Genomic DNA, 12,187 nt, shown 5'->3' with positions numbered 1-12,187 from the left:
AAACAATATATTGGTCAACCGCAGATGACTTCCAACAGCAATCTCTACTCAAGCCTAAGTTCAGCAAAGCACCAATACGTACACAGAAATCTGATTCAACCGGGCAGAGCACTTGAGAGCACGTTTAAGTTCCATTAATGCTAAGTGCTTGTTGAATAAGGACAGGTTATTGAATCAGAACTTAACAATTTACTCCCTCTGCAGACAATATGAGTACTGCATGATTATTGATACCACTGCAACAATCCGCATGGATACTCACCTGCATAACTGCAATGCATATCCCATACAATGAGAACATTTGACTATACGGTAATATTTCAGATATTAGTGTCTTCCAGTCCTCACTAAAAGCAATGGACCCATACTGTCAAAATATGGATAATCAAAATTTCTTCTGCTTGCTTATTTAAACATCTGTGCACAAAGATGATCCTACCTTCCCTTTTCCAGACAGTCAAGAGATCATATCACAGTGATATTCTGTATCACCAAACATGATGTAAAAGCTAGTTTATTTTGATAATAGTCGGTAACTGTTTCCTATGACAAACCAATTTCTAACAGCCAAGTTCTGTAAAGTTCAGCAGTATCAACTGACCATATAAATGTTTCAGTAATATATAACATGATTTATGACCGCCCACAGAAACAACCAAACTGCAGATAATGGCAGAGGGACTGAGAACAGAGCTCTTATTTCCACAGATTTCAAACATCTGCCCATTCATGGAACAAGTTTTCCAGCACTGCGGACTTAGCTGCCATTAGGACACAAGTCAATTTATGTGTATAATTTAAGAGAAAAATAAAGCATCGTTAGCAGTAACTTTTAAAAAAGATACTTTATACAGATTTTGAACTCCTCAGTAAGATGAGCAAATCAAAACAGAGCACCCTCAACAAAATAATGATAAACAAAGCTGTAAGAAGTACAAGGCTGTTAAATGCATGCTGGTACGCTGAGGAGAACCTTTAGACCTTCTGGCTTGATTTATTAATGCAGGCTCATAATTTTTTAAGTGAGAAATAAAGACACATTTAGAGGTTCCTGTTATATCAAGATTACACCCAGAGCTGTTAAAAATTACATAAAATTATACATTAAACTACAAAAAAAAAAAACAAGTATTACTTTCTAAATTTAAAAAAAAACAAACAAACAACAACAACACAAGTACATATTTAAGGTTATAGTGTATAAGATAAAAGAAACACTGTTAAAAAGGTTGCACAGGAAACTTATGGGAAGCTAAAGGGGAAAACAACCCTACCAAAGCACGGAGAATATTTTAACAGCTTGGTGTTTTTCCCATAAAGTCCATCAGCAAATAAACAGAGGTGAAGGCCAATCATAAATTCTAAAAATAATATTTACCAGACCTTTATCTCTCTGCCAGGTATCATTCTGATAAGTGACTATTCTAGATAATTTTTAACACAAAGTTTATTTACAGAAAATACTTGCAACAGCCTGAAATCTGATTTTAAACTGAATCACCCATTCAAGTCGGTGAGGGTTACACATAAATGAAGGCTATGTTGTTGTTGTTATCTTTTTTTGAGCAGCAAATGTACCACCCAGCCCAGCCTGCAGGCTCTGGACCGCACACCAGAGCCAAAAAAATGTCCTGATCCATGTGAATCGTTCAGGAGTAAATAGGTGTAAGAAGTCTCTAAACACTGTCAACATGGATCAAAGATTGGACTGTAAACCCTAAGAAGTCAATGACAGTCTTTCAACTGATTTTAGCATATCTGAACTCTAGAATATCAATACATTATTTCACGATATCTCCTTGTCTGAATGATAACAATTAAAATCTAACAACTAATAAGTATAGTAAATTTATTATTTAGTAACAACACTGTGTAAATGTGTTAATTACCCCACACTATATCACACCAGTGAACCTTTGCTGAAACGGTAACACCTCATTCCTCACCAGGATAGACAGGCTAGCAAACAGAAACAACTGTTTAGGAACCTGTATAACTTTGTACCTTGAATTCCTTTCAGACTACCCAGGCTCCAGTCAGTTCAATTACATGCTTAGATTTCAACTTTCAGTTCAATTCTTTGACCTGTCTACCAGCTAAGACATGTAGTTAAATGCCACCTTGGAAGAATAGGTTTGAGGGTATTTTTGTTTAGCTTCTAAATCAAAATCAGAAAGATTTATTATTATTACTAAAAACAGTAATAGGAAAAAAGAAAGAAAACAAGAAAAAATACATGCCAGATCAGCAAGTGGTACAACATTCCCTACAGCCATTGGGGAAAAGGACTTGGACTTAAAAAGAAAAAAAAAAAAAAAAGTAATGTGAAAGTTTGGAAAGGTATTGAGCACAGCTGTTGCTGAATCATGAGAAAAAAAAGCATGTGATTCCCTTTCATCTTCCACCTGTCTCAGCAAGCAATACCTTGCATCTGCAGTGGCCCCCACACCCCCATCACACATGGGAATAGGGAAAAAGTCTTCCCAGATCTCCCCAGCATGGAGATGTACCCATCTCCAGAAGTCCTCTCCTCCTTGGCAGGGACCCTACACCTGTTCCTGGCCTGGGAAGAAAGCAGATTTGGGGGAGATGCATGGAAAGGTGACATTAACAGGTAATGGCAACAAAGAGTTTGATTTCTAGCCAGATTTCAAAACCATCCAATTGCAACTGCCACAAAGACTCCACAGCAAGCACATCAGCCCTTGGTTTGCACAACTGCTGCATAAAGTGAGTATGTACATGTACATACAAGAGTTAATATGGAAATTAGAGGGAAAAGGCACATTTGCAGAAAAAGCTTTAGGTAAGAACTAACACAGCAGAAAGGTCATCCTCCTCAATTTATACTGTTGTTTCAAGCAACCATGACATTTTCCTGAGCCATTTTGAAAATTACATAATTGGTATGATCATGAGTCTCAGGCTTGTACCCTGATTCAGATGAGCAATCACCTTGAAGCGAAATCTTATTTGGATTCTTAGTGCAGATTTCCATCAACGATATCACACGATCTCACATACCTTATTTTTCAAGCCCACTTTGCTATTATTTGTTTTATAAACCACTGTTTCTTAGAAATGTCATTCATTGGGGTTGGGGCGGGGGGATCTACATACACAGACACACAGGTATGATTCACCCTCTATTAAAAATAAAACATGTTCCATCTTTCGAAGACAAAGACATGTTCTGCATGCATATTAGCATAAGAAACATGTCAAAAGGAATAGGGGAATTATTATTATTATTGCTTAACAAGATCTCCTTCCCCAAACACTGCAAATTGCAATGTTATAAACAAAGTTACCACCATCCACCTTAAAAATAACCATAACTGACCACATCAAATAAAAGTAACTAAAGGAGAAAAAAATTATGTTCCATTTCACGGTGGGTATTTGGTCAATAAGGTTGCAAGACATTTTAAATGCGTAAACCATGCTCATTAGACACTATCAGCAAATATAATTGACTCAAGAAAGCACCAATTTAATAACAGGTGATATTCTAATAGAAGAGAATTATTTCTAGTAACATTCTGAATAGCCATTTTGAAAAACCTTCTTCACTCCTGGTCACCCAGGCCTTTCAACCATGTAAGCTGCAAGGCAGAAGCATATCAAAAAGGTACAATATGGGACAGCTGAAATACATGCTGTGAACTATACATGTTTTATTACAACACTTTGGAAGATGAACAAACTTGAACATGATTTCCTTGGTTTTAGCTGGAATGTGGCACAGGAATAAGGAGAAAGGTGAAGATGAATTTGAGGCTCATTAGAAAGAGTGAGCTTTTACAAGCCTCTGTGACTTGTCAGTACACAAATATCTGAACAGGCAACTATGCATTCAAATCTGTACTGCTAAGATGACCTCTACATTAATTTATTTTGAGACATGAAAGGGTTTCACACAGGTCCCCTGCAGCACCTGTTAGCAGAAAGCCATTGCCAAGCAGATTAACAGTAACATTTAGTAAAATAATGGGGCTGAGTTAAAGATTTGAAATGATGACACATGTCCTAATCTGGAACACAGATCAGGATGTCTGACGTGTTGCAACCTTGCAGATCACCACCACCTAAACAGAATTCCACGCGTGCAGTAATTGCTCTAAGCACTAAAAATTTCAGGACTATAATCATGAAAAGCAACAACTACACTCAGCTGCATATCTTACTAAGGTATCAGCTTAGAAAACAAAGGTGGGAAAGCGGAGTCACATCACATCTGATGACAGACTATACATTTACTGGTCCAGAGGCAAACCAGATGAGAAGAGCTACCATGGAGTTATGTCAGATCAGAAGGTACTCCTTCAAAAGCCTTATGAGAAACTGTCATTAAAAACATAATTATTGATGACCTTGCTCCTACCAGTACTTCCCTGTTTACCGTGCAGTGGCTGACATCCTGCAGCAGATGACAACCTTGACTCAACCAGAGCAGCACTTACTCATACGAGAGCTCTTACGGGTGGCAGGAGCTAGTTGCCCAAGTAACAGCGCTCATCCACAATGGCAATTAAACACTGGGCCTTTGTTTTCAGACAACCCATCAGTCTTCTGCTGAACTTTTCCCGCTATATAAATAATGCAATTTATGAAAATTTCATCAGGTAAAATAACTAGAAAACAATAACTTCATCTTCCTTCATCCAGAAAGCACATTTGATCCAAGCACAGATGATAACAAATATATAGCTATGTGCAAAGTTCAACACGAAGGTGGGATACAAACCTTCCAATTTAAGAAAGGTGCATTAAGAAGTATATTCTCTACAGATGATATTTGAAATTGACAAAGAAAAAGTACAATTTGCAAATTGGTAAGCAGATCGCAGAGACACTGAACGGGTCTGAGAATAAAATGCAAATATTTAAAATATTTTTTTCCTCCCGTGAACTCTAGATCAATAGATTGTCTTCCCTCCCCCAAAGCACCATTATTTTAGGTGTTTTTCATTGCAACATTATTATTTTTTTTTTTTTTCAGAAATACTTAGAATCATACAAAAATAGAGAAAGCTACGCATCTTCATCACCCCAATCCAAGAATAAGGTAGAAGCTGTGTATCTTTCAAAGAGAAAAAAAATAGAAAAGACCTGAGAAAGGTAAATGCAAATTCTGTTATCAGCTATTTCACCGAGCTTTAGCACAAACCTTGGTCAGCCAGTTTGACACATGAAGAGGCTACGTAGCTACTGTAGCTCGGTCATGTTGCCAGATGCATTTAATAATTTGTAAAATTGACTGTGAAATTAAATAGCTTATGTAACTAAGTGTCCTTTATAAAATACATGAACACCTGTTTGTTGGAGAAGTATGTGCTTCCAGGAATCAGCCAAGAGATACAAAATCAAAGGACACTTGCATATTTCTTTCACCAAAAGTAAGGAGATCAGTTCATCCATTTATCCCTTTCAAATGCGTCAAGTTTTAACAGCCCTCCTCCTTCTGGAGGCATTTTTCTATATATACAAACCAAATGTTCCTACAGTTACAATACAGAAATAATACGTTGCCACAGGCTTGTAAGGTTTAGTTTTAAAACTTAACCAGCTGAAGCCTGGCGTAAACTTACAGCCATGCATCCTTGCAAAAATGGATTCCTGACATTACTGTCTTATACTCATCTCAACATTTCATCTGAGGTACAACACATTCAAGCACCAGCTAAGGAAGAATACCCTTTATGGGACACGCGAGAGCAATTTTGCTAAGCTCTCATTATGGGAAAAGCAACATTTGTAGTAGTAAGAGCTCATAAACATACTAAAGCTACACTTTCAAGTCTAATAACAATAGAATATAATATGTTCTTTTTAAATATTAAAGCGATCACTTTGTTTTTATTAAAGCCATAGTAAAATATAGCAAGCAAGCAGCCAATCTAACGATAGGAATTGAAATGCAAACACAGAATTACACATCAGCCTGAGAAATACCACCCCAGCCCCCATTTTAATTCACATCTTGTTTAATTAACATGAAAACTTGTTAAAAAAAAAAAAAAAAAAAGAAAGAAAAAAGCAGTAACTTGCTTGCTCACCTGGACACGTTTTCTGGAATGTACTCTAGAACTGGATAGCCATCACTTCTTCTGGATGCCAGCTCCGAATGCGATTTCCAGGTCTCCACTAGCGTGCTGACGGGAGGAAACGAGCTCAAGTGCTGAAACGTCTGCTCTCTCGCAACTGGCCGTGACAAAGATATCGTGCCCTGGGCACCGATCCTGTAGTGAAAGGACTGTCCACCTGAATTTACACCAACTATGGCAGAGGATGGTATACTGTTGTCTTGGTAATAGCTGCCATCATCAGGCTCCTGCTTAATCCCCACAGGGAGGCCTGGATTTGGAAAACCGCTACCTTCGCAATTGCCATCAAATGAAGAAACAGGTGGTCCTAAAATCCCAGAAAGAGAGTAGTAGTCTTTGTCATCCATAAAAGAAAAGTATGAGCCATCTGTAAATGGAAAAGGATTTACTGTTTGATTCCCTTTAAAAGAGGCACCGGAACAAGGATGTTTAGTGGACTCTTGCTTCACTGGTACTGAAAAAGGGGAATCAGAATTTATTTTGCTGTTTTCTCCAATGCACGCACTACCGAACGAACCGTCTGGCTCGGGTTTTATGAACTGAACGAGGTTCATCTGGCTGTTGTTTGAGATGGCATTCTCCATTTCCTCCATTTTGGGAAATGGGATTTCTTGAGCACCCTTGTCTTTTGTTTCTGGACTGGGAACAGTCTCTTGGCTTCTGCTAGGTCCAGCCGACGTGCTGGAAGTGGGGAATCCTAGAGAGTTGTTGATGGGGCTACAGATTGAAGATCCCACAGTGCTAACCGCTGGGCTGGAACGAGTGGACCTGTTGTTGGCATTGGAAGGGCTGGCAATAGAGCTTCTTGAGTTCACGTTTGCAGGGCTGGACACAGAAGACCGCATAGTGATATTGTTAGGACTTGAGACGGGAGATTTCACGCTGCAATGACTGGGAGGACTAGAAATTGGTGATTTCATGCTACTTATAGGGCTAGAAAGTGGAGACCCTACGTTGCTAACATGTGCGGGACTGTGCAACATTGACCCCCGGTTTTCAACGTTAGGCGAGCGCGACAAAGGAGTTCCCTGGCCGATGGGGCTGTGCACAGCAAAGTTCCCAAAGTTAGCAGTAGTTGAGGACACAGAGTTAACGCCAGCAGGACTACACACTGAGGAAGTCATGTTCTGAGGACTGCAGCCCGAAGGGCTTTTCTCTTGACACATGATCGGGCTTTTGACAATAGCATGCATGGCACCGCCGTTCATGGCGCTTCCCGAGTCCGACATCAAGGACCTCAAGGGCCTGCTGGCGCCGTGGAGGGGAGAGGAGCAGTGGCCGTTCTCCTTGTAGAGCTTCACCAGCTGCTCCACGTTCTGGTAGATCTTTCCAGGGCTGCCTTGGTTCTGCTGGTCATAGGGGTAGTCAGCGTCTCGTATCGAATCCATATACAAACCCATGGATTCGGCCACCGTCGCCGACAGTTCCTTCGACTCTGTTTCAGTTTTGATGTCGGAGGGCAGAACACCAGGCTGACTGCCGTCTTGCTGCAGGCAAGAGAGGAGCTCGGGTTTTTCTTTGTTGTTTCCTGGAGTGCTGCTGTTTGCAAAAGCGCCAGCAGAACAGCTTACATTTACAATCTCCATATAGTTACTGTCACCAGCCTGATCTCCAGCACCTAGAGAAGAATACTCCACAGACTGAGAAACTTGACCCCACCGTCTCTCCATCTCTAAGCCTTCTGGGTAGCTGTGGTATCCTTTTGTCTCCATAACTAGCAAAGACATGCACAAAAAAGTAAAATTAATAAGTGACAGGACAGTGCAATTTCCTAAGGAAATTTCCTAATTTCCTAAGGAAACAAGGCGTATCCGCTCACTCTGTCTATCCCCGTCTGTCTGCTTGCCAGACCCACTTCCCGCCCCATCAATCACTTCTCAACCATTTGTCCAGTTCCAGTCAAACCAGGGGAGAAGGTGTCACAGATACGACAGTCCTATGGGTTCAGAGAGAAAACAAGCCAGCAGACTGCAACGACCCCAATTCCTGCCCTCGCCTTGCCCCGAAAGGCACAGCTAGGCAGCACCAGCACAACCCTGAAGCCAATGCCAGCGGCACCACCAAAGACCTCACACTGTCATGTTGCAGGGACGTCAAAGCAGGAGAGGCTGGTGAGCTACAAGGGTTTCTCTTTATCCTCCAGCACTAGAAATGATGCTTTGAAAGAAAGCAGCAGTTCTATGGAGCTGGGTACAGACCTGTCCTTACACAGACACGCAAGCTTGTCATACGGCCGCCAGAGGGGATGCGGAAGGATGGGCTGAGCGGGGAGAGAAGCATCACAAAAGTTTCTTCCACAGAAAGAGGAAGGGTCTGCAGGACCAATAAACGGGTCTGTAATTCCACCAACCTCCATGGCAGCCAGCAAAAGGAATATGTAAAGGGAAGTAAACCTTCTTATAAAAAAGGTCCTAAAAAAAGCTTCCCGCCCACCACGCCACTCTCCCTAGGCAGGGAGCAAGATGCATGCCCATTTTCTGAGTGGTCATGCATTATTTTGAAAATATTCTCCATTATTCTGAAAATTGCGTATAGGTAACAGCAACTTTTTTTTTCTTGGCAGGAATTAGTTCATCATCAGATTGTTAAAACTGCAGAAACTTAACCGCCGTTACTTGTGATACCAACATTATGCAAAGATTTTTCCCCTTTCAGAAAGTACTAATTTTCCAATTTTAACAGCATTTCATTGCCTTAACACTACTTATAAACAATTTTTAAGCAAAACCACGCAAACATAAAAAAAAAAAAAAAAAAAAAAACTTAAAGGGAAAGATTGGAACACTTCTTTGCCCTTACTGAGCACTATGGCCCTATACCTACGTTGCCCTCAGGGGCAAGTTTTATTAGAAGATGATCGCGTGCACCGAGTCACATCCCCCTAGCCTAAAATTTTCAGCCGGGAGCACCTGCTTTCACAGAAAGCCCCTCCCGGATAATCACTTACCCCCGATTTAAGTGCTGAGCAAGCCTAATTCCTAGAGAAATCAACTGCAGCTGCGGGTGACCAGCATTTCTGAAAAAACGGGGGGGACTCGGTTCTCAGGCTTACGGGGAGGGTGCGAGCTGCAAGCCAGCTTTAACCCTGACAGCCCCGGCAGCAGCTCGGTGCGCGGGGCAGCTGCGGGGCCAGGCCCGAGGCGACCCCGGTGCGTGCGCTCGGCAGCGGCGGGCGGGCGGGCGATCCCTCCCGCAGCAGCAGGAGCAGCAGCAAGCAGCAAAGCTCCAACTGGCCGCGGAGCCGAGCGGCGGGCACGCTCCGAAACTTTACCAGCCCGGGATCTGGGTCACCCCGCGGGAGAGAATTACAAGAAATAAAAGAAACCTCCCGCTCCCCTGCTGCTGCCGCTGCTGCCGGGGCGAGCGGCGCCGCTCGGCCAGCGCATCCCGGGAAGCGGCCGGGGGAGGCAGCCCCGCGGGGCTGTGCTGGGCTCCGCGCCGCTCACCGGGCACAGCGCGGCGGCTGCCGGCACCGCTCGCCCCGGCCCCGGGCTGCGAGCAGCGGGGGGCTCCGCGGGGCTCCCCACACCCCGGCTCCCCCCGAGGGCGGCCCTGTGCGCTCCCCCCGCCGGGACGCAACACCCGAACCTCCCCCCGCGGGGCTGCGCCCCTCACAGCCCCGGGGGTCCCCGGGCTGGGTACCTGTTGCGGCGGGGCGCCTCCTCCTGCCGGGAGGGAGCGAGGGCGGAGCGGGGCGGGGCGGCTCCCCCAGCCCCGGCCCCGGCGGCTCCCCCTGCCCCAGCCCCAGACCCTGCCCGGGCGGCCGAGGCGCGGCGCGCCGCCCGGTGTCACGGCGCGGCAGCCGGGAGGGGACGGCCCCCGGTGCCAAGTCCTTTAACAACATGTCACATGCCCAGATAAATTCAAGTTGACGGCCCGCCCGCCGCGCGCCCCCATTGGCTGCCCGCCGCGCGGCGGGGGCCAGCCCGCCTCGCCATTGGCCGCGCGGCGCCGTCACTCATCCGCTGGGCGACATGACTGATACAAAGTTGCTGCGACACAGGCGGCGCGGCGCGGCTCCTTAAAGCCGCAGGGGCCGCCGCGGCCCCCCCCGCCGGAGCCGCCCCCCCGCGCCCAGGGGCGGCCCCCCGCGGGCAGGTGGAGGTGTGCGGGGCGCGGCCGCCCCCGCCCGGTGCCCGCAGGGCCGGGCATCGCCTCTGCGCCGGCCCTGGATTTCCGCGTTTGTCGGGCAGCAGCGCATGAATATGCATGCGGAGCCGGTGCGGGGATGGGTTAAAAAAAAAAAAAAAAAAAAGGGGAAAAAGGGGGAAAAAAAAAAAAAAAAAAAAAAAGCGCCGAGGTTCAAGGACTCGTCCTCTACACGCCGCCGGGCTCGTCCCGCCGCGCTGCCCCGGCACCGGCACGGCGTCCCGCGGGCTGCCTGCCCCCTTCCCGCGGAGATGCGGGAAAAAAGAGAGAAAAACCCCGAACCCCCCCCCAAAACCCCTGCAAGCGCCCTGCAAACTTTGAGCCCGCGGTCCCAAGTCGCTCCGCGAGCCCTCGCCCCCGGCCCCCGCAGCGCCCCGCGTCCCGCCCGCAGCCGGCGGCGGGGGCCGCGCATCGCCGCGGGGCTGCGCGCACCTCGGCCCCGGCTCGCATCCCCCGGGAGCAGCGGGGACGGGGCTCCGCTCGCCCTCCGTATCACATCGGCGGCGACGGCGCGACCACGGCCGGGCTCGGGGCTCACGTGCCTCGCCCATCCCCGCGCCGTGCCCCGAAATCGGGCACCGGCCGAGGACGAGGAGGGGAAGGCGGCGGGGAGCCCCCGCGGGGCTGCCTCGGCGCTTCCCCCGGCGAGCAATGGCCGTGCCCTTCCTGCGAAGTTTTCCCCGCCGGGGACGGGACCGGCCGTGACCTGGATCCGCCGGCTCGGGTGGCAGCCGGCCCCCGGCTCCCCGCTCCGCGCCCCGCGCAGGGTCCGCGCCGCACTCACCTCCTCTACGACATGGTTGCGCGGCGGGAGGAGGCACGGCCCCCGGCTACTGCCAGCGAACCATCCGGCAGCGAGCCTGCACCGGCACCGAGGACAGAAAGAAAAAAATAAAAGAAAGTGGGAGGGGGGAGAAGAAAAAAAAAACAATAAAAAAAGTGTGCGGAGGAAATGGTGGGAGCGGGGCTGCGGCAGGCGGCGGGGTGCCCTCGGAGCGGCTGGGCTCGGCTGGGCGGACAGCTCCCACCATGGACGCCTAGGTGGGTGGGTGTTCCCGCGGGTCACACCCTCGCCCGCCGGCGGAGGGGAGCGGGGGGTGGATCCTCCAGGAGCGGGGAACGGGGGCGGGGGGTTCGAGGGGAAAAAAAAAAAAAAAAAAAGAAAGTGGTGGTGGGGAGACGGGGGAGGGAGAGAGACACCCTCAAAGAAAAAATTAAAAAAGCCACGGGAGGGGGAAAAAAAAAAAAAGCCAAACTTATGTCATTCCAGGTAAAACTCCCATCTGCGCCACCAAGGAAGAGGAGGGAGGAGAGTGGCGAGGGTGTAAACTTTTTCCTCCCCCCCCCTTTCCCCGGTGCTGCCCGGCCCCTCGCAGCGCCCGGCGGCCGCGCCGCCCCCTCCCGCGCCGCCCGGCCGGCCCGGCGGCTCCCGGCGGCTCCCGGCGGCTCTCGGCGGCTCCCGGCGGCTCCCGGCGGAGCGGCGCCGCGGGGTTTCTCACGCACCGAGCCCGCCGCCGCCGCCGCCGCCGCCGCCGCGGTTCCTGGTTCGCGGAGCCGGCGGAGGAAGGGAAGGAGGGCGGGCGGCGGGGAGGCAGGGCGGGCGGCGGGGGAGGAGGAGTGTCTCCCCGCGCCCTTCCCCCGGCCGAGCGGCTCTCCCGGCCCCGGAGGCGGTGGCGGCGGCGGAGGAGCCCCCCCCGCCCGCCGAGCTCGGTCCCCCCCCTCCCCTCCGCCGGGCTGCCGGCAAACGCGGGGACCCCCCTTTTCCTTGTCCCCCCCCTAGCGGCGTGCCCTCGGGGTCAGCAGCGAATCCGTCCCCGATTTCGTCAAAAAAATGTTAAAAATGCGCACGTAAAAAAAAACAAAAACAACACGTTTCCCCGTTAATAAAAAAAAAAATAACTAAAAAGCGCTAACATCGATATGGGTTCGTC

General features: G+C 48.4%; 1 protein-coding gene across 4 annotated transcripts in view; it reads right to left on the bottom strand.

The window, feature by feature from the left end:
* NR3C2 (nuclear receptor subfamily 3 group C member 2) overlaps positions 1-11,125 on the bottom strand; it is a 198,070-nt gene extending 186,945 nt beyond the window's left edge. Inside the window, exons 1-2 of one of the 4 annotated variants that reach the window (XM_032186017.1) lie at positions 11,041-11,125; positions 6,060-7,821 (exon numbers count right to left, since the gene is read on the bottom strand). In XM_032186017.1, the coding sequence (XP_032041908.1) occupies positions 6,060-7,819 (1,760 nt within the window). In that variant the 5' untranslated portion in view covers positions 7,820-7,821; positions 11,041-11,125. Of the gene's footprint in view, positions 1-6,059; positions 7,835-9,749; positions 9,782-10,688; positions 10,722-11,040 lie in introns of those variants that run through there. The other 3 variants (XM_032186019.1, XM_032186018.1, XM_032186016.1) reach the window with 3 other exon arrangements.
* Between the last annotated feature and the right edge of the window lie 1,062 nt (positions 11,126-12,187).

The sequence above is a fragment of the Aythya fuligula genome, chromosome 4 (genome assembly GCF_009819795.1).
Source record: "Aythya fuligula isolate bAytFul2 chromosome 4, bAytFul2.pri, whole genome shotgun sequence".
Lineage (NCBI taxonomy): Eukaryota > Metazoa > Chordata > Aves > Anseriformes > Anatidae > Aythya > Aythya fuligula.
This window is presented reverse-complemented; position numbering and strand designations above follow the sequence as displayed.